Here is a 25,734-nt window from a genome sequence, read left to right as displayed (position 1 = left end):
CAGTGATGTTGGAGAAACTAGAAATAAAGCACCATGCCAACAGAGCTGGGCAAATGTTAACCCTTTTTCCTGTTTCAGAAACTTGAGATACTCTCCTTGTCTGTAACAGGTTTCATTCAAAGCCTAAAATACCAAGAGAGAAACGTATTAAGTGTCCTTTTCAGTCGCACACAATCCTCGGAGCTGTCAGAACTAGCCTACGTACCATGTGTGCCTCCGTAAGAATAGCATATACTGTTACCCTTGACATACTCATGGGCATACTGGGAACGAGGCGTTCCAAGCTAATGCTTCCTGTTAGCGAAGGATGCTAGGGCAGGCAGACAGTAATCCCATTTCTGAAGCCGAGTTTTGGCCAAAAATGCCTAATCGTCCTGAATTTTGAAGACCCTTCACCCAGTCCTATTAGATGCTACGCTCCATGAGGGCAGACTCCGTGGTGTCCACTGTGGTACTGCTGTGTCTACAGCCCTGCCAGGGGTCCAGGCAGTGCGAAAGAAGCAATGCCTCCTAGTAGACTTGTGACATGTAGCCTGAGAAACCACCTACTGCATCCTCGGGGCCTGCTGTGGTTTTGACGGTGTACAGTGCTCACAGGAAAGGCAAGCACTTGCTAACTCTACACTAGACTTACTGCAAAACAGCTCCCTAGGCAGGCCCAAGGCTGCTTAGCTCACGAGGAAACCAGAAGTGTGTGAGAAGCATCTGGAAAACCAGCTCCATTCTGAACTTTCGGAACTCTTAAGGATTTTATGCTTCAGGCAAACACAAGACAAAGACACAAACTCCTTGCAAAAGTACGGAGTTTTGACTGCAGACTTCTGTAACAGGGGCTTTTTGTTTAAACTGTGCTGTGCTCCTGACAGTGGTGGTTTCAGTTGCAGAGACCTAAGGCTGCAACAGCAACCTTGTGTGACACCAGACATGCCTTCTGTGATAAGCAGGCAGCAGTGGGAATACTGGGCTCTGATGGCAACCGGCCCTATTAGAAGCAATTCCCACACATGAAGTTTTGCTGACTTCAGAGACCAGCTTATTTAACTGTTCAATCGTGGGGGTGGGTGTGAGGAGCGTGTGCAGGTGGATAACTTTCTTTCTAGTTTGTGACAGTGTTCCCCACATAGTGCCATGTTTTCAGAACGCTGCTTTCAGCACCTCACTGCGGAACGGAAGCTCCGATATGTCCTGGCTGCAGGATCAGGCTGTCCTGTAGCCCAGCTCTCCTAGCCACTGGCTTATTACTGTTTTCCTGCCTCCAAACTCGCTTTGCTGTCCACTTCCGAGTTGCTGTTCTCATTTTTCCATGTCCACAGTTCCGTCCCGATTCTCTCTGCAACCCTCAATTCGCCCCTTAAGGTCCAACTCGGACCCTCCTTTTGCCAAACACTATAGGCTCTCTTCCCTCCAATAAGGTTGAGGCACTCTGCTGCTGCTTTAATACTGACATGTTTCGGTGCCAGCGATCAAAACTCACATACTGTTCATCGGGGCTGTGACCGGAACTGATCCCCCCATTTTGTTTTCCCAGGCCTCAGATGCCTTCCATCCCCAAAGCACAAGTCCTGAGTCACGCTGGCTGCACACTTTGCCCAGGAAAGTGCAGTGAGTGTGTGTGTTAACTTCTTACTCATTTTCTCCCTCCTATTCCTGCAGCTATTTGCGTCCACTCCAAATCCTGCTGATAGCGGTCTCAAGCTTCCCAGACATGGCCTTGGGCACTTCCTTTTAAACCACCTGTCTATCCTTTTTCTTAGGGTTGCGCAGTTACGGTGCATCCCAGCGCTGTTCCCATTTGTGCCCTGTCATCTCCTTGTTTCCGAGAGATTTGGTTCCTCTCCTTATCAGACCTCAACACCTTGGGGGATGGCACACAATGGGAGCAATGCAATTTAGCGCTGCAGTTCTCAATATTTTGTCTCCCAGGGGACGTTTAGCAATGTCTAAAGGCTCATCAAGGCGGCACACTCGGGGAGGGGTGGCTACCAGCAGTTAGCAGATCGAGACCAGGATGCTGCAAAACTTGGTACAATGCACAACAAAGCATTTTCCAGGCTCCAAATGGGACCGGTTCCATTGTTAAAGAAACCCTAGGTTAGATGCACGATGTAATGAAAGCCCAAAGAAGCTTGAGGTTCAAAACACAGCGCGGATTGGTCGGGTGCGCCGGCGGAGGGCAGGGGGTGGGGTCCAGGGCAACAGCCACGTCCTGCGGAGCCTGGGATGCCCCCCAGGGACCCCCGGGATGCCCCCCAGGGACCGCCGGGATGTCCCCCAGGGACCCGCAGAGCCCCGCAGCCTCCCGCCGCGACTCGCTCCATCCCCTACCTGATGCAGACAGCCTCTGCCGCAACACCCGGCTCCAGCACTCAGGCAGGGACTCCGGAGCTGTCCTCGCGAGAACCCGTGGATTCATCCTCGCGAGATGGGGGCGGGGCCTCCGGTCGGCATTGTCGGCGCAGGACGCGTGCGCGGTGCCGCGGCAGACCTGGGGCGCTGTGCTGTGCCAGCCTCCGGAAGAGGCGGCGCAGGGCCGGGGGACGGTGAACTGGTCCGGTCTCGGACCTTCTGCGCCGGTTGGTTGTCGTCGCCGTCCGCACGTTGTGCAGAGAGAGTGGCGCGCGTGGGGTTCGGCTTTCAGAATCGTGGAGGAAGGAATTTCGCGTTTTGGCCAGAGTTCCGAGTTCTAAGTGCTGTGCCGAGTGTTTGGCTCCCGCGTTCCTTCTGGGCCCCCCGGGACACAGCAGGGCTTGAACCTGGGATCCGGGACAGAGCAGGGCTTGAGCCTGGAATCCGAGTCGAGCCCTTTCCTCGGACCACGGCAGGCCGGGAGAGAGCAGAGACTTGATGGAGGGAGCTACACCTGCTGCTCCGGGACAGGTGGAAATGAAGTCTGTTGTTTGTGTTCGTTATGGGCGTGTTGGGACTAAACAGGCGGCTCCTTGTGTGTGTCGCAGGTTCGTGTTCTGCCTACCCGTCGAATAACTCTTTACCATTTTCTGTTCCAGTCTGCCATGCCCCCCAAGTGTGAGGTGTTGACTCAAGAGGATTTACGGAAAAAGCTGTACCAAACATTTAAGGATCGGGGTATCCTGGACACCCTCAAGGTATCCGCTTTAAACAAATTTGTGTCGTAAGTTTCACTACTGTAACCTGTGACAGGTAGCCCATATTTATAATTTCGTGCAGAGATTTATTTTGTTTGTTCAGAAAGGACCAGTGAGCTCTTTGACCGGCTGGTTGACTGCCCAGGTGAAGATAGTGGCCAGGGCTGCAGAAGGCCCAAGTCAGGGTCCAGAGAGGTGCGGCATCTTCCCACTGCTGCTGATCACTGGCCGGTAACAGGGAGCTGGATCAGAGGTGGAGCGGCCAAGAAATGTACCAATGGCCACATGGAATGACTGGGTAGCAGGTGCTGGCTTTACCCACCGGCTTCAACAGGGGTGTCTTGTTTAGGTTTTAAGAGTGATGTGATATTACGTTGTATTGTGAGCTATGTTTTCTTCTTTCTTATGTGATAAGTCTCAAACAGTTTAGAAAATTGTTGAGTCTCAGTGCCCTTATTTGGGTAACATCTGTGTAGTGGACAGTTTTAGTAAGATGAACCTTTGCGAATCTGTGAGGCTCCTGCGTTAGGAGCTTGTATGGTTCACTTGGCTGAACTGACACTAATACTGTGGAAAAGGCTGAGCTGATTTAACGGTAGTTGAAGCAGTAAGACATTTCTTTAGGAGGGCCCGTGAAAACATCTGAAGATTGGAGCAGCAAGACGCTCGTCGGTGCACTTTCCAGGAAGAGCCAGGCCAGGCAGTAGCTCAGTGTGTTCTCTTTCCTGTGTACATTTCACAAGCGCTAATGCTTTAGAAAAGGAACGGTGAGTCGACTCGTGCTTGTTGTCTTGCTCGCTGGCTTTGTAATTTCACCAAAGCATTTGCTACTCGATCTGAAAGGACAGAAAACCGTAAGGGAGAAAAATCCTCGGCTATAACCACTAACTGCCATGGGGTGTACGTGGGGGTATGTATGTAGCTTTTCAAATATGAACTCTATGGCGAGCATTTTCTTGTACCTCGGAAGTTTTCCTGAAACCCTGCCCTTTCTTGAGATCTGTTTGAAAGGAGGTTAGATATTCCATGCACTGGTTCACTCCTCATCCATGACTCTACTGTGGAGTGGGGGGGTCCAGCTAGTTGGGCCCTCTTCCCTGCCTTCCCAACCTCCTTAACAGGAAAGGAGTTGCGAAGAGGAGCTTCTGGGACTTCAGTGGACACTCCGATACGTGTCGCTTAGCCCAGTGTGCCATCATGCCAAGCCCTGAGACCTCCACTAGCAGTGGTAACAGGCTCATCTTTGCATGTATGGGTGGCTTGTACAGCAATCCACTGTTGAATGTTCAGGCTGTATCATCTAGGTCTACACATACCTTCGGTTTCATGTCTCATTTTTAAGATAATTTTCATTTAAAAGGCAGACTTACAAAAAGAAAGGGAATGAGATCTTTCATCTGCTGGTTCACTTCCCTTTGAGTATTTTTAAGGTTCTTGGTGTATGTCTTATTCTACAAAGATTGTACTAGTTCTTTGTTTTTATTTTCCATGATAGAGTTTCATAGGTGTAAGGATTCTCCCACTCGCTCAACTTCCTCCCTCCCCATTCTGTCCCCCCCACCATTTTTCCCCATATTGTCACACTAGGATGGTCCTTTGGTAAGTTACAAGTTTACCACTCTGCTATTTAAGTGTATCATGGCATTGTAGATATAGGCAAAGGTAGGAAATGCAGTATCATATTGAATTGATTCATTGAGGGTCCCCCTTTTATTCAGGAGTATAGCTAGCTATTACAGTGTATCATCACTGCCTGCTAGTCTCCATTGTACAGTTCATTTTTGAGAATGTATGTATGTATTTGCTTACCTCGTTTTGCTTTGTATTTGCATGAAAGCTGTCTTGATTATCAGAACATTTGTCCTTTTGGAATTGGCTTATTTCACTGAGGGGTCGTTTTATTGCAAAGGGTAGAATTTCCTCCCTTTTAATGGCTGTGTAGTGGAAAAGATGTGCCAGGTTTGTTTATCCAGTCATCTGTTGACGGGCGTGTTGGTTGTTTCTGTGTCTTCACTATTGTGTGTGGTGCTGCTGTAAAGGGTTGCTAATTGTGCTTTGCTCGCGTGCAGGTTTCGCTTCATTTACGCATAGGGTGGGGTAGCTGGCTCATACAGTAGATTGATTTTTCAGTTGTCTGAGCACTCTGCATGCTTCCATTGTGACTGTACTGGTCTACAGTCCCACCAACAGTGGATGGGTGTGTTAGTTCTTATTCTACCTGAACTTTGAGAATGTGTGGTTTACAACTTTAATGGCGATATTGCAGTCTTTGGGGGCTGGTGTTGTGGCCTCATGGATTAAGCTGCTCTCTGCTCTCCACTTTGGACACAGCTTCCTGCTAGAGTGTCTGGGACAATAGCACAAGATAGCCTGAGTATTGGGTCTCTTCCGCCTGGCCTGGCCTGGCCCTGGTCCTGTGAGCCATTTGGGAAGTGAACCAGCACATGAAAGATCTGTCTGCTTCACAATAACTGCCGTACGAGTAACTAGGTAAATCTTAAAAAGGAAAAAAAAAAACAAATCTAATTCAATTGATACTTTATTGTTTGGTTACTAAAGAGGTTGCATGTCTTTTCTGCCCATGTGTATTTTTCCTTGACATTTCACTTTCCTTTGTAGTTCCCTCCCACCCAAGGTGGTGATGGTCTTTTATTCCAGTGTAAAAACACTGTTTCAGTGGGAACATTTTTTTTTTCCATTTGACTCCGTAACTCGTCTGGAATTGTATGGTTTTAACCCACCTAGATTAATTGGATTTCATTAAATATACTTTGATGTTGACGGGTGTGTGCATTCCTGGCCCTCTCCTGCTCTGGTTAGATTTGATGGTGTTTTTCTTTGGCCTGTCCTTTGTGGCGCTCTCCTCTGCTGGTCTGTCTCTGTCTCGCTGTGGAATGGCCCTGGGGAGGTGTTCTTTCTGTTCCTTCGGCAACTGCTCCATTGCTATTTGCCCCTGTTGTGTGTGTAGATGGGCACATCTCTGTTTCTCAGAACAAGTGGGTTTTTAGTTTCTCAGCTCAATTATTCCTGAGTCCTAACTTTTAAAACGTGCTGAAATTTTTAGTGCTGTAGCTCACATTCAGTTTGGATGTTTAGAAAGCATATTTACAGTAGAGCACAGAGTCACGTGGCTGCTCTGAATCTGTCCGTTTGGGATGTTTGCCGAGCACCCGTAAGTTGTCTTTTCTGTCTTGTCTCACGATAAATTCCTCCTTTTACAACTTGGGTTTGATAATAAAACTCATTGCAAAATTTAATTTGGATACATTCGTGCTTACCTGATGGAGGGAAGCTCGAAGGCAGTTTTCTGATACCTTCTAGCAAGTACTAGGTGGCATGCTGTTCGTGTTCACCAAGATGGGAATTCATCCATGTCTTAGCATATTTTTCCTAGTTCTGGTTCTCTTTCGTTCTGCTCATATCTAGCACCTAACTTTGTCCTGTTCCAGTACCATTGTGTATCCTTTCATTAAACTATAGCACAGTACTTATTTCCTTACTCTGTTACCAATGTAATTACATCACCTGTGTGCATGAGTGGACCCTTTTCTTTGTTATTTCCCGTACTGAGTTGTGTTAGACGAAGCTGAGTGTGTTGATTGCTTTCAGTCTGTCTGAATCTGGGGCTCTTGGGGATTGTGACACAGGAAGTTCAATGGCAGTTGGCAGTGCCAGTGTCCTATACTGCAGTGCGAGTCGAATCTCGACTTTGTTTCCAGTGTAGCTTTCTGCTAATGCACTTGGGAAGACAACAGAAAATGGCCCAAGTACCTGGGACCCTGCCACTATGGGAGAGATGGAGTTCTTGTCGTGTGGCTTGACCTCTGCCTTTCAAATAAAAATAAATCTTTCAAAAATTCATTTTTTTAAAGATTTATTCATTTTTAGTACAAAGATATATAGAGAGGAGGAGAGATAGAAAGATCTTCCATCTGATGATTCACCCCCCAAGTGAGTGCAATGGCCGGTGCTGTGCCAATCTGGAGCCAGGAGCCAGGAACTTCCTCCAGGTCTCCCACACGGGTGCAGGGTCCCAAGGCTTTGGGGTCGTCCTCGACTGCTTTCCCAGGCCACAAGCAGGGAGCTGGATGGGAAGTGGAGCCACAGGGACTAGAACCGGCGCCCATATGGGATCCCGGCACATTCAAGGCGAGGACTTTAGCCGCTAGGCCACGCGGCCGGGCCCTAAAAATTCATTTTAAAGACTTACGTTGATTTTATAAAGCAGATTTACAGAGAGGAGAGACATCAGGATCTTGCAGCTGTTGGTTGGCTCCCCCAGATAAGTGCAGTGGCTGGAGCTGGGCTTGTATGAAGCCAGGAGCTTCTTCCATGTGGTTCTCCCATGTGGGTGTTAGGGCCTAAGGACCAGAGTGGCCCTCTGCTGTCCCAGGCCATAAGCAGCTGGATAGGAAGAACAGCCATGACACAAACTGGTGCCCATGTGATATGTCAGCATTGAAGGCAGAGGACTAGCCTGTTGAAATGTGCCAGCCCCCAAAATACTTGATAGCAGAGTGACAGAGAGGAGAGACACATCCTCCAGCTACCGGTTCACTCCCCTAGATGGCTACAGCAGCCAGCATATGGGCCAGTCCAGAGCCAAGGGTTTCTTCCGGATCTCCCGTGTGGGTACAGAGACTCAATCACTGCAGCAATCCTCCACTGCTTTTCCAGGCCACTATCTTGGAGCTGAATCGGAAGTATCCAGGGCTCCAACTGGCACCCTTATGGATGCTGACACCACAGGAAAGAGGCTTAACCTATTATACCACGACACTGGCCACAAAAGGAAATAAGTCTTTTGAGACATTTTATTTTTATATTGGAAAGGTAGATACACAGAAGGAGAGACAGAAATATCTTCCATCTGCTGGTTCACCCCCCAAGTGGCCACAAAAGCTGAAACTGAGCCAATCCAAAGCCAGGAGCCAGGAGCTTCTTCCAGGTCTCCCATGTGGGTGCAGAGACCCAAGGGTTTGCGCCATTTTCTACTGCTTTTCCAGGACACAAGCAGGGAGATGGATGGGAAGTGGGGCTGCCAGGATTAGAACTGGTGCCCATATGGAATCCCAGCAGATGCAGGGCGAAGATTTAGGCACTAGGCTGTTGCACCAGGCCCATCTGGATGGCCATTCTTAATACATACTTCTACTGTATGATAAGTGTCATTTACTGTGGGAAGTGCAGCAGCCGGGATACAAAGTGGGATCCTGGGGCATGCAAGGTGAGGATTTAGCCACTAGGCTATCACATTGGCCCAGGCAATAAATCTTTGAAAAAGGAGATTTACATATGTAAGTCTTGCTCTGTCCTAGCAATTACATAGCATTCCACTCTGATTATAAGATACGAAAAGGGAGGCCCTGCGCTGTAGCCTAGCGGCTAAGGTCCTCGCCTTGCACACACCGGGATCCCATATGGGTGCCGGTTCTAATCCCGGCAGCCCCACTTCCCATCCAGCTCCCTGCTTGTGTCCTGGAAAAGCAGTCGAGGTCGGCCCAATGCCCTGGGACCCTGCACCTGTGTGGGACATCCAGAGAGTGCTCCAGGCTCCTAGTTTTGAATCAGCTCAGCACCGGCCATTGCGGCCACCTGGGGAGTGAACCATCGGACGGAAGAACTTCCTCTCTCTCTCCTCCTCTCTGTATATCTGACTTCCCAATATAAATAAATAAAAAATACGAAAAAGATGATAGCCCTATATTTTACTTTCATTTTAATAACAGGAATTACTGGGTATTTTCTGCTATATCCCATGATTTGAAACATACTCTTAAGCTGAGCTCCATTGTGCATATATGTAAAACAGATTAAAACAATTATATGGTAGTCAAGTAATTCAGAGACTTTATTTTTTTCCAGCCCAAATGAAAGATAATGCAAGTGTTGTAACCTTGACGCAGTTTTATCCATTTAGGGCCTAAATTTGTTCGCTTACGAAATTTGAAGATTACTTCACAATAACCTTTCTAGAAGGACGTTCTTGTAAAGCCGGTGGGTTAACTCATTTCTCTTGCATGTGTTGCTATCCTCTCGCTGCGCCTTCAGTTTTTGAAGACCTGGCTTATGTTGAAGTCAGGATTATGGAAATCTTCACTCCCAGCTAGCCTCAGCAGCCAGGAGCTTCATCCTGGTCTCTCACAGGGGTGCTAGAGGCCCAAACAGTTGGACCATCTTCTAGTACGTTTCCCAGGTCATTAGCAAAGAGCTGGATCAGAAGTGAAGTAGCTAGGGGCCAAAGCTGTTGTGTAGCAGGTAAAGCTGCCACCTGCAGTGCCGGCATCCATACAGCGGCTGGTTTGAGACCTGGTTGTTCCACCTGTGACCCAGCTCCCTGTTCGTGTGCTCAGGAAAGGCAGGAGAGCAAGGGCCAGGTACTTAGGCTCCTACCCACCTGCAAAGGAGACCCCGATGAAGCTCCTGGCTTCTGCCTGGTCTAGCCCAGGCCTTGCAGCTACCTGGTGAGTGAACCAGTAGATGGAAGATCTCTCCCTGGCTTTCAGAATTACAAGTAAATCTTTAAAAAAAAAAAAGAAAGACAAAAAGCCAGTCCGCTGGAACACAAAGTAGTGCCTCCATGGAATGCCAGTGTCGTGTAAACCTGTGCCACAACAGAAGCCCACCACCTTCACTTTGATATGCCCAATAAGTTGGTTTGAGTTGATGTTATTTTCATCTCCTGCAGCAAGCCACAGAGGTATGACCAAGTGGCGGATTTTTCTCCTTGCTGCCCCAACCTTAAGCTGCTCAAGTGGACTCAGAGAAACCAAGTGAGGCTGTGTAAAAGTGCGGGATTCTCATTAATTGCTGAATCTGTGTACTTCTAGTGAAATCATGAAAGTTTTGCCTTGTGTTTTTCTTTTTCCTTTGTGATTGTTTTTGTCTTGAACTAGACACAACTCCGAAACCTGCTGATTCACGAGTTGATGCACCCTGTATTGAGTGGAGAGCTGCAACCGCGCTCCATTTCGGTGGAAGGAAGTGCCCTCCTGATCGGCGCGTCTAACTCCCTAGTGGCAGATCACTTACAAAGATGTGGCTATGAGTATACGCTTTCTGTTTTCTTTCCAGAAAGTGGCTTGGCCAAAGAGAAGGTAAAATCTTTGTTTTATGGATTTTCTGTTAAGTTTCTTCCTTTGATAATTGGGAGGTGTTAATTTCACTGAACATATTAGTCACACTGTATCACGTTTTCCTCCCATTCAACATGTATCTTTGGGCTACTGATTCATTTCCTCCAGTGGCTCTGACAGCCAGTCTGGGCCAGGCTGATGCCAGGAGCTAGGAGTGCATTGTAGGTCCCCCCAGGTGGGCCACAGAGTCCAAATCGGTCCTTCCTCCATTACCTTCCCGGGCACAGCATGATGCTGCATTGAAGCAGAGCGTTAACGCTTGGCCTGACACCCTGCAAGTTCTGAGGCTGCCAGAAGCAGCACGTGCTGTGCCACGAGGGTGGCCCTTCTGTCATTTTAGAGGCAGGTGTAGCAAGCTCACTGTACTGTTTTAAATGGACTTGTTAGTATAGAGCAGCTTGAGATTCATAGCAAGATGAAGTGAGAAGTACAGAGCTTCATATACCCCGCCTCTACCCTCAGTTCACTTTCCCGTATCACCCCGTGTCTTGGCTTGACTTTGGGGTTCTCGCACAGTTTGTTGTCCCTGTGTTTTTACTCTTTGTAACTGTTCTGAAGTTCCTAAACATGCCACATATCTTCATTAACAATGAAATTTTGTTAGCACTAGGAATTCATTTATGCTCCATCATTCTTAGTCTCTGATGATACAACTCAGTTTGGTTTATTAATCCAGCAGTAGTCAGTAATAAAATTATTGTAGCAATAATTAAGTTTCTGCTAATATAAAAAGCCACGTTGAATCATTTCCTTAAAGGAAAACCATTTGAAAACAAACAGTTGTCCCCAGGGGGACATAGTAGGACACATATCATACACAAGTGTGTATTAAAAATGGCCATCCAGATGGGCTTGGTGCAATAGCCTAGTGCCTAAATCCTTGTCCTGTATCTGCCAGGTTCCCGTATAGATACTGGTTCATATACCAGCTGCTCCGCTTCCTATTTAGCTCCCTGCTTGTGTCCTGGGAAAGCGGTAGAAGATGGCGCAAAGCCTTGGGACCCTGCACCTACATGGGAGACCTGGAAGAAGCTCCTGGCTCCGGGCTCCTGGCTTTGGATTGGTTCGGCTCCAGCTTTTGTGGCCACTTGGGGCGTGAACCAGCGGATGGAAGATATTTCTGTCTCTCCTCTCTGTATGTCTACCTTTCCAATTAAAAGAATAAAATGACCACCCAGAATATCCGTTTAAAGTTGAAGTACATTTTAGTCATTTATGGTTGTAAGAAGACTAACAATTTATTTGTATTTTCAAACAGGAAGTACTTTATAAAAAATTATTATAATGAAAGATACCTTGAAATTCAGCCCTGGGGTCATCAGATTCTGAGTTTGCTGTAAGAGGAATTAACCACTTTTGACACTGTAATTTCTATTAGGATTTCATCTTTACTATATGACATCTTTGTACGTTGATTACATAAGGAAAGAATGTTCTATTCTTTTCACCTCAATTTGTTTATTTCCTTAACGGTGTGAGTTTCAATTTTGCATTGTTAGCATAGTTACCTTTAATCTTATAGCATGATTGTTAATTTCAAAATTTAGTCAGGAATAAGCTAATGTATCAACTTTGTTTTAAAACTGCTTAATTCTTTTTTTTTTTTTTTTTTTAAGGTATTTACTATGCAGGATCTGTTCCAACTCATTAAAATCAACCCCGCATCTAGCATCTACAAATCGCTGGTAGGGGTTCTCCACTTTGATGGCCTCCTTTGGTTTGCTGTGTGTAGATGAGTCGCAGAATAAAAGCAAAATATTTTCTTTTCACAGGTTTCAGGACCTGACAAAGAAAATCAAAAAGGTAAGAACCTTCAGTTTTCAGAAAGTAACATTTTTATGTGTCATATTTCCTGTGTAATTGTGAAGCTAGTGTTTGGGGAGGAGGTGGAGACTCTGACCTTGGAATCAAATGAGTGGATTTTCCTTGCTGATAACACCTTGCCTTTTAAATGAACATGAGTTTGATTTGTTGTTCGGACCAGTATGGTCATTTCTCCCAAGCTTATCTCTTTAATAATGCTTAACTGTTCAAATAAGAAAATTGCAAGAGTGTGAAGAACCTTGGCAACATATTCAAAGGAAGTCTGTGAAAGCACCACTGTTTAGAACATTGACGCGCACAGAAACACAGCCATGGTTTGAACACGAAAACTAACATTTAGGCCAAGTATCTTTGTATATTGTGTCCCCCTCAAATACAGTTTAAAGAAGATGAAATGTCTTAATATGTAGTTTAGGAATAAAAAATGTTTAATATAAGTGAAGTTTTTTTAAGTAAGCATTTATACACATCTGCCAAACTGTCTAAATTTTGGCCTTGATGGTAACGTTGAGAGAGTTGCTAACTCCTGTGGGAGCCAGACCATAGGTGAGATTTGACTGCACTTGTCTTTCCTGCGTAATGATCTTTTATGTTTTCTTTTTTTTTTTTTTTTAAAGATTTATTTTATTTTTATTACAAAGTCATATATATTGAGAGGAGGAGAGATAGAGAGGAAGTGGAGCCGCCGGGATTAGAACCAGGGGCCATATGGGATCAAGGCGGGGACCTTAGCCACTAGGCCACGCCGCCAAGCCCCTTTTATGTTTTCTTTTTTTTTTTTTTTTTTTTCCTTTTATGTTTTCTTAAGCAGTGGTGTGTAGTGGTTCTCTTTTGCTGTTGGTGCTGTTGTGCTTCCGGCTTTCTTGGTTGCTCTTCCTGCTCCCCTGCCCGCTAGGTCCTGCACTGACTGGCGACTCAGTTATTGCTTCAGTGCCTGCTCTGCACCCGCCGCTGAGCTGGGCCTTGGCAGTGAGTGCAGGGCTGCTCAGGGACCAGGCTCCCTAGATGCTTTGCACTGCCTGTCAGAGCAGGGGAAAGGCTCCTGTGTCCAGTACTCAGGTGTGAGTTTATAATGCTGGTTATGTTTGTGTCTGTGCTGAGGTAGCCCCACTAGCCTCAAGTTGGCAGTGTGACTAGTGTGACTGAACAACTGGATTTTTCATCTAGTTAGGTTGAAGCTTCACTGGTTGTACATAAATAGTGGCTGCCAGACAACACGAGCCTCAGGTGTATGGCTAGCATGTATGGCTTAACTGTAATTTCAGAATGAAATTTTGGCCTTGGAGAGACATTGCGTAAAAATCTTCTTACTATAGATATTTATATTAGCCTTGAACAGTTTTTTCCACCTACATACAGTTGATTTATTCACTTTGGATTCAGAGATCTAGCTTGCAGACCTTACCAGCTTCACCTGGCATCCCAGTAACTTTTTGGAAGTTGGACAAAACTGTGTCCTAGACATGTTAGCCATCTCACCGTTAAAATGTGGGTGGAATTCTTCAATAACAACAAAATGACTACTGTTAGGATGATTTTAAAACGGACTGAGACCATCCAAAAAACCTGTTGCACCTGACTGGTGTGTGAGCCAGAAACCTGGTCTGGTCTTACAGTGTCTGCACTCTGCATTTGCTGGTCTTCGGGCCAGCCATGTTGCTGTTTCCCTACGTACCCATTCCTCTGACCCTTCATATTGTGTTCCAGGGATCATGACCCCTGGCAAAAGAGGAGTAGAAAACTTATGAGTGTAGGAAGTTTGCACATTACCCCTCAAAGTGCTTACCAGTAACTGGCAGAAGAAGAGATCTGTAGATAGATGAAATGCGGAAGCCAGAAAGAGCTGTACGCATACTGTCAGCTGGGGGTTTCTGTAGGTGCGGAGGCAGTCTGGTGGAGGGATTCTTCGTCAATAAAGGGTGCTGGAATGCTCATGTGTGAACGTGAACCTTTAGACATAGACTTTGGACCTCATGCAACAGTTAACACAAGATGCGTCTAGACACAAATGGAAAATACCAGACTCTAAAACCTGTCATTGAAAACAGGAGAAAATAGTTTCTGACTTTGGATTTTGGATTGAGATGTGACAGCAAATGTATAGTATGTGAAAGAAAACAGATTCCTGGGACTTTATGAAAGTTTAAAACATGCCTTCTGTGAAAGTCCCTGTTGAAAGAATGAAAAGCAGGCAGGTGCTGGCAGGGCTATGGAGTAGGATGAACTGTTACCCAGTGCTGGTGGGAATTCTAAATGATACAAGCCACTTGGCAGACAGCTTGTCAGTTTATCCAAGGCAACTTGCCATTGCTTCTAGGTATTTGTCCAGCTGATTTGAAAACTAATGTCCACACATGCACCTGTATATGAATGTTTGTAGCAGCTGTATTTATGATTGCTACAGATTAAGAATGAGGCATCCATCAGTGGGTGAATGCGTAAAGAAGCTGCCCAGTGGTCCATCCCGATAATGGGATATCTTCCATCTCACAGAAATGTACTGTTGACCATGCAAAAGCATAAATGGTTCTTAAAAGTAATGCTGTTGAAAGAAGGCAGTCTGAAAAGCTATGTATGATCCCATTTTTAGCATTTTGGAAATGGGAAATCTATAAAGGTGGGTAACAGATCAAATCAGTCATTACCAGGACTGGAGGATGGGTACTGGGAAATTGAATAAACCCAGGGGTTTTTCAGTGTGATGAAGGTGTCGACAGCACAATCGTTTGCAGTTGCCAGGTGTCTATAACGTTCTATGAATTTTTGAAGAGATTTAAAATATAAGAGGTCAGTCAGAATATAGACTGTGACGACACAGTCTCCATCGTTCTTTGGAGGGGATAGAGCTTGAGGTGCTGTGCTAAGTTTGGAATGGAAAGCAAAAGAAACTCACCATCCCTGTATTCCAGGTAACTTTCCCATGATGAGGGGGCTGATTATCTCTTGAGGCTACCTAAGCATATTTTCTGTAATTGAATAGCTAAGTCAATGGGTGATGGCTGGTAGGAGCTAGATTTCAAACTGTTGGAATAGGAATTCTCCAGTAAGTGAAAGGAGACTCAAAGGGCCCATGTGGCAGTGGACCAGTTGGAGATACCATTATGAACTCAGCTTAATCTAGATGCAGTTGCCCTGTTTCGAGATTTGTATACATTGCTTGGAATACATTGCAAGTATTTCCTTGTTCCATGAGCTGGGAGCCCAGGAGCAGGCATGCCAGTGGCAGTGAGCACACCAGTGGCCAGTCTGAGGCACTAAGTATTGATTTCTTCTTATACCATTCAATAGTCAAAAAAGGGCTCCTCAAAAGAAATGGCTGGTTCTAGGACCGGAGCCAAGAACATGCAAGATGAAGCTGTGGCCTCTTACAGTGCTAGATTGTAAGGAAGCAGCGTTTGCAAATCGACAGTATAGGAGCTCTCAAAGACCAAAGCTGAAACAATTTGTGCAGCAAATTATTAGATGATATGGAAGTGTGAATTCTGGTGTATATTAAATACCTGAGTTCATAGTAAAAGAAATGGGAGGCGGAGCCCCAACTCTGCCATTGAAACCCTGCTGAGGCCCCTTTCTTGTCGGAGTGCCTGGGTTTGAGTCCAGAGATGAGTACTGGGTTTGTGTCCTACGTCATCTGGGTAGTGAGCCATTAGAGAGAAGATCTCTTGTGTGTCATTCTCTCTCCCTTTCAAGTAGAATAAAGAAAAGAGATGGAAGAATATGGAAATCTTGTGAGATGTGGTTTCTGTGTGTGTCGGGGATACAGTGGGAGTGGATCTGGTCAGTGTTTTTGTAAAAAGCCCTGAGCCGAGGTAATAGCTGTGGAAATGAGATGATGACCCACTGCAGATTCTCGAATATTTCTGAAAAATGGCTAAGCTTTCCCATAAGATAGAGCCAGGTAAGTAAATGCAGCCAGAAAGTGTAAGGGGCAAACGGACTAACGTTAGAAGGTAGAAATGAAGATGGATAGATGAAACAGAAGGGTCACATGAAAATTATGGAACAGATTATCTGCATTAGAAGTAAAACTATTGGTACTACATGAAATGCCATAAAGGATGTTAGTGATAACTAGCAGGGTATATAAAAATATGAGGAGAAACTGAGAAAGATTCATCTGGAAACGGTTGGTAAAGGCTAAGAATATGCTGATTATCATTGTTTTTTTACTGATTTATTTTACTTTTATTGGAAAGTCATACAGAGAGGAGGAGAGACAGAGAGGAAGATCTTGCATCCGATGATTCACTTCCCAAGCGGCCGCAACAGCCAGAGCTGAGCCGATCCGAAGCCAGGAGCCAGGAACCTCTTCCAGGTCTCCCACACGGGTGCAGGGTCCCAAAGCCTTGGGCCGTCCTCGACTGCCTTCCCAGGCCACAAGTAGGGAGCTGGATGGGAAGTAGAGCAGCCAGGATTAGAACTTGTGCTCATATGGGATCCTGGCACAGGCAAGGTGAGGACTTCAGCTGCTAGGCTACTGCACTGGGCCCCATCTTTTTAATTAGGCCAGTTTGCTGCACTGAAGAAAGATCTGTGTTTGTGATGGGAGCTCAGAGTGTTTGCTTTGGGCCAAAACCGGTGCACATAGGTACGTTCTTGAAATTTGGGTTACTAGAATTAAAAAAAAGTTTGCTGTGGGGAAGTTGTGAGTTTTCTGTGTGAATCTGCCCGTGCAAGGGAAGCTACAATTGTCTGAGTACCCTTTTGGAATCTCCAGATCAAGAAAGGCCTTGCTTTGCCTTTGCTGCTGCAGAAGCTGGAAGCCTAGTGGGTACCTTCAGGAAACTAGTCCTCTAGAACACTTCCTGCTCAGTGGGGTTTTATTCCGTTTTGAAGAACAGTTCAAACTGTCCTGAAGGTTAGGACGTGAAGTAGTATTTTCCCATGTTCTTGCATCAGTTTCTGTTGATAACTAGACTAGGTTTTTGATTAACTTTCTAGAATTTTGTGTATGAATGAAAAATCTGTAATTAAAATATACACTGTCATAAATGGGATCATATTATAGAAACCGATTTCCCTTTTCTGTCCACCAGTGTATTTAGGGCTGTCTGTTTAGACTTTAAGATTTTTATCTGAAAGACAGATTTGTCTACAGGCATACTGCCCAGCACATGTAAGAGCTCGTCTGAAGGGCAGAAACAGCAGAGAGAGCTAGAGATCTTGCATCCACCTGTTGGCACTGCAAATGGCTACAATGACTGGTTCAGAACCGCAAGCCTGGAATGGGACTCACATGTGGATACGGTGGCCCAAAGGTCATCTATCCCTGGTTTTGCAGGCACATCAGGGAGCTGGGTTGTACGTGGAACAGCCAGGACTTGAACTAGTGCCCGCATGGGATTTCGGCACCGTACCACAGGCAGAGGCTTAACTTACTAGGTCACAGCACCAGCCCCTGGACTGTGTAATGAATGTATTTAGACCACTATTGATGAAGCTTTAGGGTTTTTTTTTTGGGGGGGGGGGTTGGGAAGGGGGCTGTCCTTTGGCTTTAAAATACATGTGTACCCTTTGTGCCCTTCTGGAAGCAGAGGTGTGGAATGCGTAGGGAAGGAATGACTAAGCTGAATGGCGCGTGGCACTGTAAAGCATACCTCAGCGCTGATTCTCTTCCCGAGTGAATAAGGCAGCCTGTTTCCACTGCGTTGCCAGTGCTTAGCGTTACCAAAGCTGCGCAAGCGGTGCCGGCATCTCCTGTGAGCAGCAGCGTGAGTCCCAGTTGCCCTCCTTCCAATCCAGCTTCTTGCTAATGCACCTGTAAAAACAGCTGAAGATGGCCCAAGTGCGTGGGCACCTACACTCAACGCGGGAGACTTGGAGGGGACTCCTGGCTCTGGCCTGGCCAGCTCTGGCTGTTGTGGCCATTTGGGGAGTGAACCAGTGGATGAAAGGTTGTATCTCTTTGTTTCTGTATGGTAACTCTGCCTTTCAAATTGAACCCTTTTTAAAAGAATTACCAGGGGTGTTATGGGGAAAGTATAGCCTGTTGTAGTAATTTGCATCTCTTTATGATTCTGTTCATGTTTGCTTAATGTTAAAAGTTGGCATTTGTTTCTGTGAACTGTTCATGTCTTCCCCATTTTTGTTTTACTGCGCAGATGTGTAAGAGCTGTTAGCTATTACGAAAATTAGATCTGGTTTGACATTATTATATTTTTCTTTGTATTTGTCCTTTATTTTATGCCATGTAAGTTCTTATTTTTTATGCAGTAAGCACGATAAATGCTTTGAAAAGACCTTTGCTCTAAAATTACTTACAAAAGCAAAAACAGAATAAAAAGAACTAGAAAACCAAGATCGTACAGTTGTCGAGTCGTAGTTGACTCAAGTTCTGAACTGTTGTCTACCCTGGTTTTGTAGGTTTCCTCATGCGGTTCTTACAAGAATTGGCAGAGTACCATGAGGCTAAGGACACTTGTGATATGGAGACACAGACAAGTGTCACAGTTCCCAACAAAGACTCTCTCGGTAACTGTAGCTGCCTTTCTTCATTTCGGTGCTGCTGACTTGTTTGCTGATTTTGAAAGAAAGAAATGGTCCTGTAATTATTTCTTGCTCTGGAGGAATGCCACCTGCAGGCGGCAAGGGAATTGATTGCTTCTGGAATCATGTTTCTGGAAGGGATCAGGAATTGCTCTTCATTTTCCCTACCCTCGTGAGTGCTTGACCTCCATTGGCCAAATTATGCATGGATCTGATTTACAGAGAGAAGTAGAGAGAGAGAAAGATCTTCCATCTGCTGGGTCATTCCCTAAATGGTCTCAGTGGCTGGAGCTGAACCAGTCCGAAGCCAAGAGCTTTTTCTAGGTCTCCTGCATGGGTGCAGGGTCCCAAGGCTTTGGTACCACCTCTGCTGCTTTCCCAGGCCACAAGCAGGGAGCTGGATGGGAAGTGGAGCAGCCAGGACACGAGCCAGCATCCGTATTGGGATGCCAGCACTTGTAGGCAGGAGATTAGCCAGTTGAGCCGTCAAGCCAGCCCCTTAAGGTGCATTCTTAAAGAGATTTTAAGTTCACCTTCTGTACCAAGTCTTTGGAATCTGGTATGTTTTTACACTTAAAACCCATTTCAGTTTACACGAATCACATTTGATCACTTGGATGTCTGAAACTAGGCCTGGGCTAGAGGAAAACGCTACTGATATTCTAATCTACCTCTGCCAGCCTTTCTTTGTTTATGTATACCTTTTGCACATGTGTTGGTGTTATGAGAGGGTTTCAGAAAGCTCACTGGAAATGGAAATTAAATCAAACACACTCTTTTTTTAAAAAAAAAAAATAAGCTTGAATTCCATGCATGTGAAGGGTCTTTATAAAATCCATGGGAAATGCACATTATAAAAAATTGAACGGATAACAAGTGTTCTTTTATATCAGAGCATACATGTTTTAATTGTGTTGTCCGTGAACTTCTTGAGTAAAGCTCCTACAGGTTATGTTCAGCATATGGCTGATCCTGCCTCCCAGTTGGAGGACACCTGGCACGAGCGTCATCTTGGTTTGAAAGAGGGAGAAACCTCCTGAGCCCTGGGTAGGCCGTTAGATAAGGGTTCCAGTCTCAGGAAGTCACTGCCACAGTGTGTGAAAGGGTGGCTGAAATACCTCATCTGGGATTTTATTTGTTTTTGATTCTTTTAAAGTCATTGTTTTGAACATAGATATCAAAGTGCCGTGAAAGAGTTCCATGCCTAGGCACTTAAAAACTGTAGAGATTGCAGCAGCTTGGGACATAAATTGCTTTCTTCTCCACCTCAAGCTTTAAGATGAAGCTTTTCAAACATAAAAGTTGAAACAATCTTGCAGTGACCTCTTCTCACCTGTTGCCTAGATCCCACCTTGGCAGTCAGTCCACTGGCTTTGTCACTTCTCTGTAGATGCATTGACCCATCCTGGTTTCTTGATGTATTTCAAAGTAAGTTACAGCTGTTCTTCCATGTGTCCCTATGTATAGTCTTTGTTTTGGAATGGAGGACTGCTTGCACACCTACCCAGGTTTATATTTTCTGATTGAATGTGTTGTTTTCTCACAGCTGAGAAACTGCGGCTTATTGATGATGCGTTTGCAGATGCCTGCTCTCAGCGTCCAAAGATAGAGTCTTTAGAAGTAAAGTTAAATGAATATAAGAGAGACATAGAACAGCAGCTTCAGAAAGAAATGTGTCAGAGGGTAAGTACCATCGTGGGGCTGTTAATAAGTCATGATTTTGCTTGTACCCTAGTATCTTAAGTGTGTTAGAAAATATCTAGAACGTTTATAAAGAGCCACAATACTGTTGAGTGTGTTTTTATTTCTGATTGTTTTTTCATGCCTTTTGAGTGACTCGTATAGGTACAATCAATAAGCTAAAACTAAACTTTATATTTGGACAGAGCATTAACATTGAACTCAACCCTGGAGAGAGAATTTGTTGCTGTTTCTCTAGTAATTGACAAAAATCTTTTGTGATCACTTTGCAGTTGAAGTATCTTAAAGACACCGAAATAATGAAAATTAAAATGGAAGAAAAAAGGAAGTTTGAGAAAGAATTAGCTGAATTTCGAAATGAATTTGAGAAAGTTTGCCAAGCAAAATCTGAAGCCCTTATTTCTCGAGAAAGGGATACCATGGAGAGAATCAAAAAGCACCAGGAGGTAATTTTTAAAACTTGATGGATATTTCCTATAGTTGTTACCTGAAGATCCTGGTATGGGACTGGGTGTGTGATGGAACAAGGCCCCCAGAGCAGCAGTAGGAGCTGGGCAGGAACAAAGCTGTGCACACTACACGGTGAGGAAAGAACTGCCAAGTGCGTGTCTGTGGGGGGCTTTCCAGGTGCCCTCCAAAGCTCGATCTTCCCAGCAGATAGCATGACCAAGGATGGGGATCCAAGGAGAAACGCCGCTGTGTAGCTAAAATGGGTGGGGTCACCGGTGGGCATAGAGCAGCACTTTGAAACGGAGACGACTAGCCACTGGCCTGCAGGGCCTGGCTGACAGGGAGCCTGGAGATGGAGACAGAACCACATGGTTGTGAGCGATTTTCCTGTTGCGGTCAGTATTGCAGAGTAACAGCTTACTCAGCATCAGGGTAAATTTTTGTGCCAGGAGTCTTTCTGCAGCTAAACTAGGCAAAAAGTATGCCTTGAATTTTGATCTCTTAAAGGTGAAATGGTTGCCCTAAATGGCTGTTACTTTGTTTTCTGGAGTCTCACAAGCACCGTTGTCAGTCCCAGTCTCTTGGGGTTCCTTGCTGAAAGTTAGTGTTTTCCAATACAGGTTGAAGCAAAAGAAATCTATGCTCAGAGGCAGCTTCTACTTAAAGACATAGATTTGCTGAGAGGAAGGGAAGCAGAGCTGAAACAAAGAGTTGAAGCTTTTGAACTGTAAGTAATGCATGTTCTTACTGGATATTCAGAATGAATGAGATTTAAAGAATTAGCAGGATAAATCTGAAAACTGTCATTAATTGTCAAGTGGTATCCTTGCTTTTTAAAAGCTGACAGCATTTAGCTTTAACAGGTACAAGGTTTGGAAGTAATAGTTAAAATGGAAACCAGAATGCCATGTTACCCTTGGATACGGTGAGACCAGGTGAGAATTTGGGAAGCTGCTAATGCTTTCAGCGAGCCGCACGTTGTTTCTGTTGACTCCATCAGATCTGGTATTGTGCATGCGTAGTAACTGGACCTGAGCTAGCCTTGCCCACCACGTTTACCTGCTGTGTGTTCACACAAGGTGGTATAGTCGTCTGCTTTGCCTTGTGCTGGGACGAACTATTTCTTGTCATGTTTGTTCTGATTTCCTGGTGCTTACAAGCACTTGGTGCTTGTTGCCTGGGGTTGCTAGAAACTCATACCTCCGTAGCTTATGCAAGAAGACGCCTTGCCCATATGGAATCTGCCATCAACTGATACCCATAGGGCCTCCAGGAATTTAGTTCATTGAAGAATTTTTTTGTCTGAATTGATGTTGTTTTTTCACTTCTGTAGGCTTGATGAGTTTGATTCCTTCTCTCTGTCTACCTTATTCTCTTTTTGGCAATACTGAAGAGGTAAATTGATGGAGCAAAACGGAAAAAATGAAATTTGGAAAGAGTTTATGGTTATAGAGTCACTGCAGTAGTCCTGGCCAAGCATGTCCGTGGAATCCTCCCAGCTGATGGCTCTGGGGCCTTCCAGATGAGCCAGCAGAAGGAGCAGAGAGGAGAGTCCTGGCGTGGGAGCCCCAAGTTCTGGCCCTGAGCTTGTGCGTCTGACCTGCCCGGGGCAGCAGCGCTTGCGATGATTGCTCTGAAGTCTCACTGGGAAGGCGTTCTGTGCTTCAGGCTTTGAAGCCCTGACGGATCCATGCACCAGTGTCTCGTTTGGCTCTATTTTCAGCATCTTAGCAATAGATTATTAAATAACCAGAAATGAGTCTTGTGCTTCTGCCATCCGCGGGCTCGTGGCTTAGATCGCACGGGTGGCAGGGGAGCACAGAGATTAGATATGTTTGTATTCTTTCCCTGCACATGGCTTGGAGCACTCAGTTCCCATGGACAGACTCTGAAGGCCTTCTGTGAGAACACACACAGGCCACAGGCCTGCACTGCTGGGCACTGCTCACAACGCCCTGTGCTGGCTCCCATACATGCTGCCTGGGTCAGCTCCCAAGGTGCCAGGAGGACTGTTGGCCCTTGACTTTCACTTTGCAGTGGTGACAGTCCACTCAGTTTTCATCCAGCTCAGTCAGGTTATTGCTTTGCCTCAGTTTGTTCCTTCAGGTACTGAAGTTGACTGCCTTTGTGTATTGTTGCTAATTGCAGAAACCAGAGGCTCCATGAAGAGAAAACTAAAAGTATGGCTGAGGCACTCCGGAGGCGGGAGCAGAATGTGAAGAGCATTGAGGAGACCTATGACCAAAAGCTCAAGAATGCACTGCTGAAGTAACTGGCCTTTTTAAAGAAGCAGTAGGCTTGAATTCAGTTGGTGGAAAGTGGACAGAAGCCATAAAGTGATTATAATGGGCCATCTTTGGTACAGTTTAGTGTTGAAAATCTGCATAATGATTTTCAGTCCCTTCCCTTGCCTGTCCCTGAGTCCGGTTGGTTGTGCAAAAGTCTCCCCTGGAGCATTGCTGCCTGTGCCTGTGTGGCCCGTGGCGTCTCTGACAGCCGCACAGGGCTTGGCACATGCTGCAGCTCTCAGGGCACCCGAGCAGCTACAAGGTCGCCGTTAGCACGCACTCACCTTTGCCTCTGTCCCTCTCACCCTGCCACTTGGGAATATCTGACAATGTATGAATAACTCGACTTGCTCGATTGTCGTGTTTGGAAACCCATGCCTTGTGTTCAAGAGCCTGCAAAGCCACAATACAATGAAGTCATAAGCTTAACTGTGCATGGGGCAGAAGTGATACGAGGAAGTGGGAACTGGACAGCTAAGATGACTTCTGGCCTTATTGCAGTCCAAGTTTTGTGTTCCAGTGGCTCAGTGCAAAGACGTCCCGCCTGTATGGTGGTCTTCCTGGCCGTAATGCACTGTGGCGGCTGGCACACAGCTAGTCCTCAGTTTGGTGTCTGTGGACTAAATGTCCAGTGAGGCTAGGAATCGACTCAGCTGCTCAGGGTAATTTTTTTTTTTCACTAGACTCTTTTCAGTCCCTTGCTCATTATATATCACTAACACTCCATGACGTTGGACCTGCCAAAATTTGTTGGTGGGAATCTTGAAATATATTCTGTCAAGAAGTAGGGCAGCTTTTCCATCAATCTGTTAATGAAGTGGATTTTATCCATGTTTTTTTATGTGCACCAAAAAGGGAAACACTATGGTTAAAGTTTCCTGCCCAGATAGGTAGGTGTGTGTGTGTGTGTGGCATTTACCCAGTTGTGGAGCTAGTGGACTGTTGGATATCAGTTTGCCATGTTTTATGGCCTGGGAGCTACCTGGCTTTGGGGATGTGCGCGTAACTGTGGCACATGGCGGGGAGTTGGAGGGCTTCTTAGCCCTGGCTGCCCTGACACGCCGCGCAGGAGAGGTGCTGCTGAGCTGCTGGGAAGGCTGACTCCAGTGGAAAAGTGCCTTTTGATACTGCTCCTGCAGGTAGAACGTCTTAGGTGGTTGGCTCAGATCTGCACCAGCACCGGAGGGCAGAAGTTTCTATCCCAGCTGAGGACCTGGGACTGGTGCATTCAAAGTGACGGTTTTGCTATCATTTGAGTCTTAGAATATGTTGTGTCTTCTGTGGTAATTTGCTTTTCTGCTGCTCTTTGCACCAGTTGAAGCCATTACTTTTTGTAATTTCACAATCACGCCCTTCATTTCCTGAGATGTGGCATGGGGGTCGAGGCGATGTTTCATTATCCTTTCATGTTCTTTCTTAGGCATCAGCTGGAGCTGAAGGATGACTACATCGTTAGGACTAATAAACTGCTTGAAGATGAAAAGAAGATTAAAGGTGATTCCAAGTGGGGGATGTCCTTTTCCAGTTTATTTTTGTTTAAGAGTTCCAGAGAAAATGGAGGTCTTCCGATTACTGGTTTATTCTCCAATGCCTGCAACAGCCAGGACTAGGCTGAGCCTGGCTGCCATCAGAAGCTGGGAACTGCATGTGAGTGTGCCCGAGGATGGAAGCCATCCCTTGCTGCCTTCCATGGTGCACATTAGCAGGAAAGCTGTAGGTGGCCCACAAGCGGCAGCTTAACCCACTGCACCACAGTGCTCGTTCCTGTACTGAAAAGGTCTGATTGAGGTTATTCGCTTCCTGAGGAAGGTCTGCTCTATACTCCTAAAATTATAGAGCTTACACTGGGGCCTCTTTCGATATGTTTCTAAGAACTTGTCTGTAACAAGAAGTTGTACTTCAGATCCTGTGAGTATATTGAAGGCTTGGTACTTGGTACTAACTGGACACCGAGTATGGTGGCTGATAGGTGGCTATTTGGTTACTGTCTTGTGGAATTATGAATTGTTTCTGTTGCACATTTCATATATTATGTTTCCATGATATATTTATGTAAGCATGTGTTAGATGAACTGAAAACCACAAAGTACCGAGTCCGAAACAGTCATGGATGTTTAGCTTTAGGAGTTGCAGCGCTGTCAGCCTTGCACTGTGATCAGCAGGTGGTGTGACCAATTAGCACGTGTAGCAGATGAGAGAACGTTACATCACTTGTTGGGTGATGCAATTTCTTTCCCACTGAACCTTTGACACATACCTGTTACTTACGACATATTGGTCATTAGGTCTGACATATTGGCCATAAATTATGTTGCATTCATATTCACTAGGGACGCACTGTGATCTGTAATTGGTGGGCTATTTTTTCGTTTGTTTTCAGAAAAGGGTATTCGTTTACAAGAGGAACTTGCAGCTGTTACTTCAAAACAGGAAGAATTCAGTCAGTCTATAAATCGTGTGAAAGAACTTGAGGTAATTGGTCAGCTTTTTTTTTTTTTTCAATAGTGTGCAGTATGTGAACTTCAGTGTTAATCACGCCTAGTTTGTTTTCCACGTGACGGCTGTAGTTCTTCATTTAGGTCAGAGTCACAAAGGGGTATGTAGAAAGGGCTCTGTGTCCTGCAGTTCCGTTCCAGCCTGTCCCCCTCATTGCTTATGACTTTGAGTTCTGTGACTGCAGACCTCTGATATGTAAACTCTGGCATTGTTTTGTTTTCTGTTTTTTAAGATTTATTTTTGTAGGTG

At 45.5% G+C, this 25,734-nt stretch overlaps 1 protein-coding gene across 1 annotated transcript in view; it reads left to right on the top strand.

Moving 5' to 3' along the window:
- Nucleotides 1–10,073: 10,073 nt before the first annotated feature.
- Nucleotides 10,074–25,734, top strand: part of OFD1 (OFD1 centriole and centriolar satellite protein) — a 29,309-nt gene continuing 13,648 nt past the window's right edge. Inside the window, exons 1-10 of the mRNA XM_058676458.1 lie at nt 10,074–10,201; nt 11,857–11,925; nt 12,013–12,043; nt 18,428–18,535; nt 20,097–20,233; nt 20,524–20,697; nt 21,322–21,428; nt 22,850–22,969; nt 24,410–24,483; nt 25,370–25,461. Coding sequence (XP_058532441.1) covers nt 11,866–11,925; nt 12,013–12,043; nt 18,428–18,535; nt 20,097–20,233; nt 20,524–20,697; nt 21,322–21,428; nt 22,850–22,969; nt 24,410–24,483; nt 25,370–25,461 — 903 coding nt within the window. The 5' untranslated portion in view covers nt 10,074–10,201; nt 11,857–11,865. The remainder of the gene's footprint in view (nt 10,202–11,856; nt 11,926–12,012; nt 12,044–18,427; nt 18,536–20,096; nt 20,234–20,523; nt 20,698–21,321; nt 21,429–22,849; nt 22,970–24,409; nt 24,484–25,369; nt 25,462–25,734) is intronic.

The sequence above is a fragment of the Ochotona princeps genome, chromosome 17, assembly GCF_030435755.1.
Source record: "Ochotona princeps isolate mOchPri1 chromosome 17, mOchPri1.hap1, whole genome shotgun sequence".
Lineage (NCBI taxonomy): Eukaryota > Metazoa > Chordata > Mammalia > Lagomorpha > Ochotonidae > Ochotona > Ochotona princeps.
Note: the sequence above shows the minus strand (reverse complement) of the source record. Positions and strands in the feature narration are given on the sequence as shown.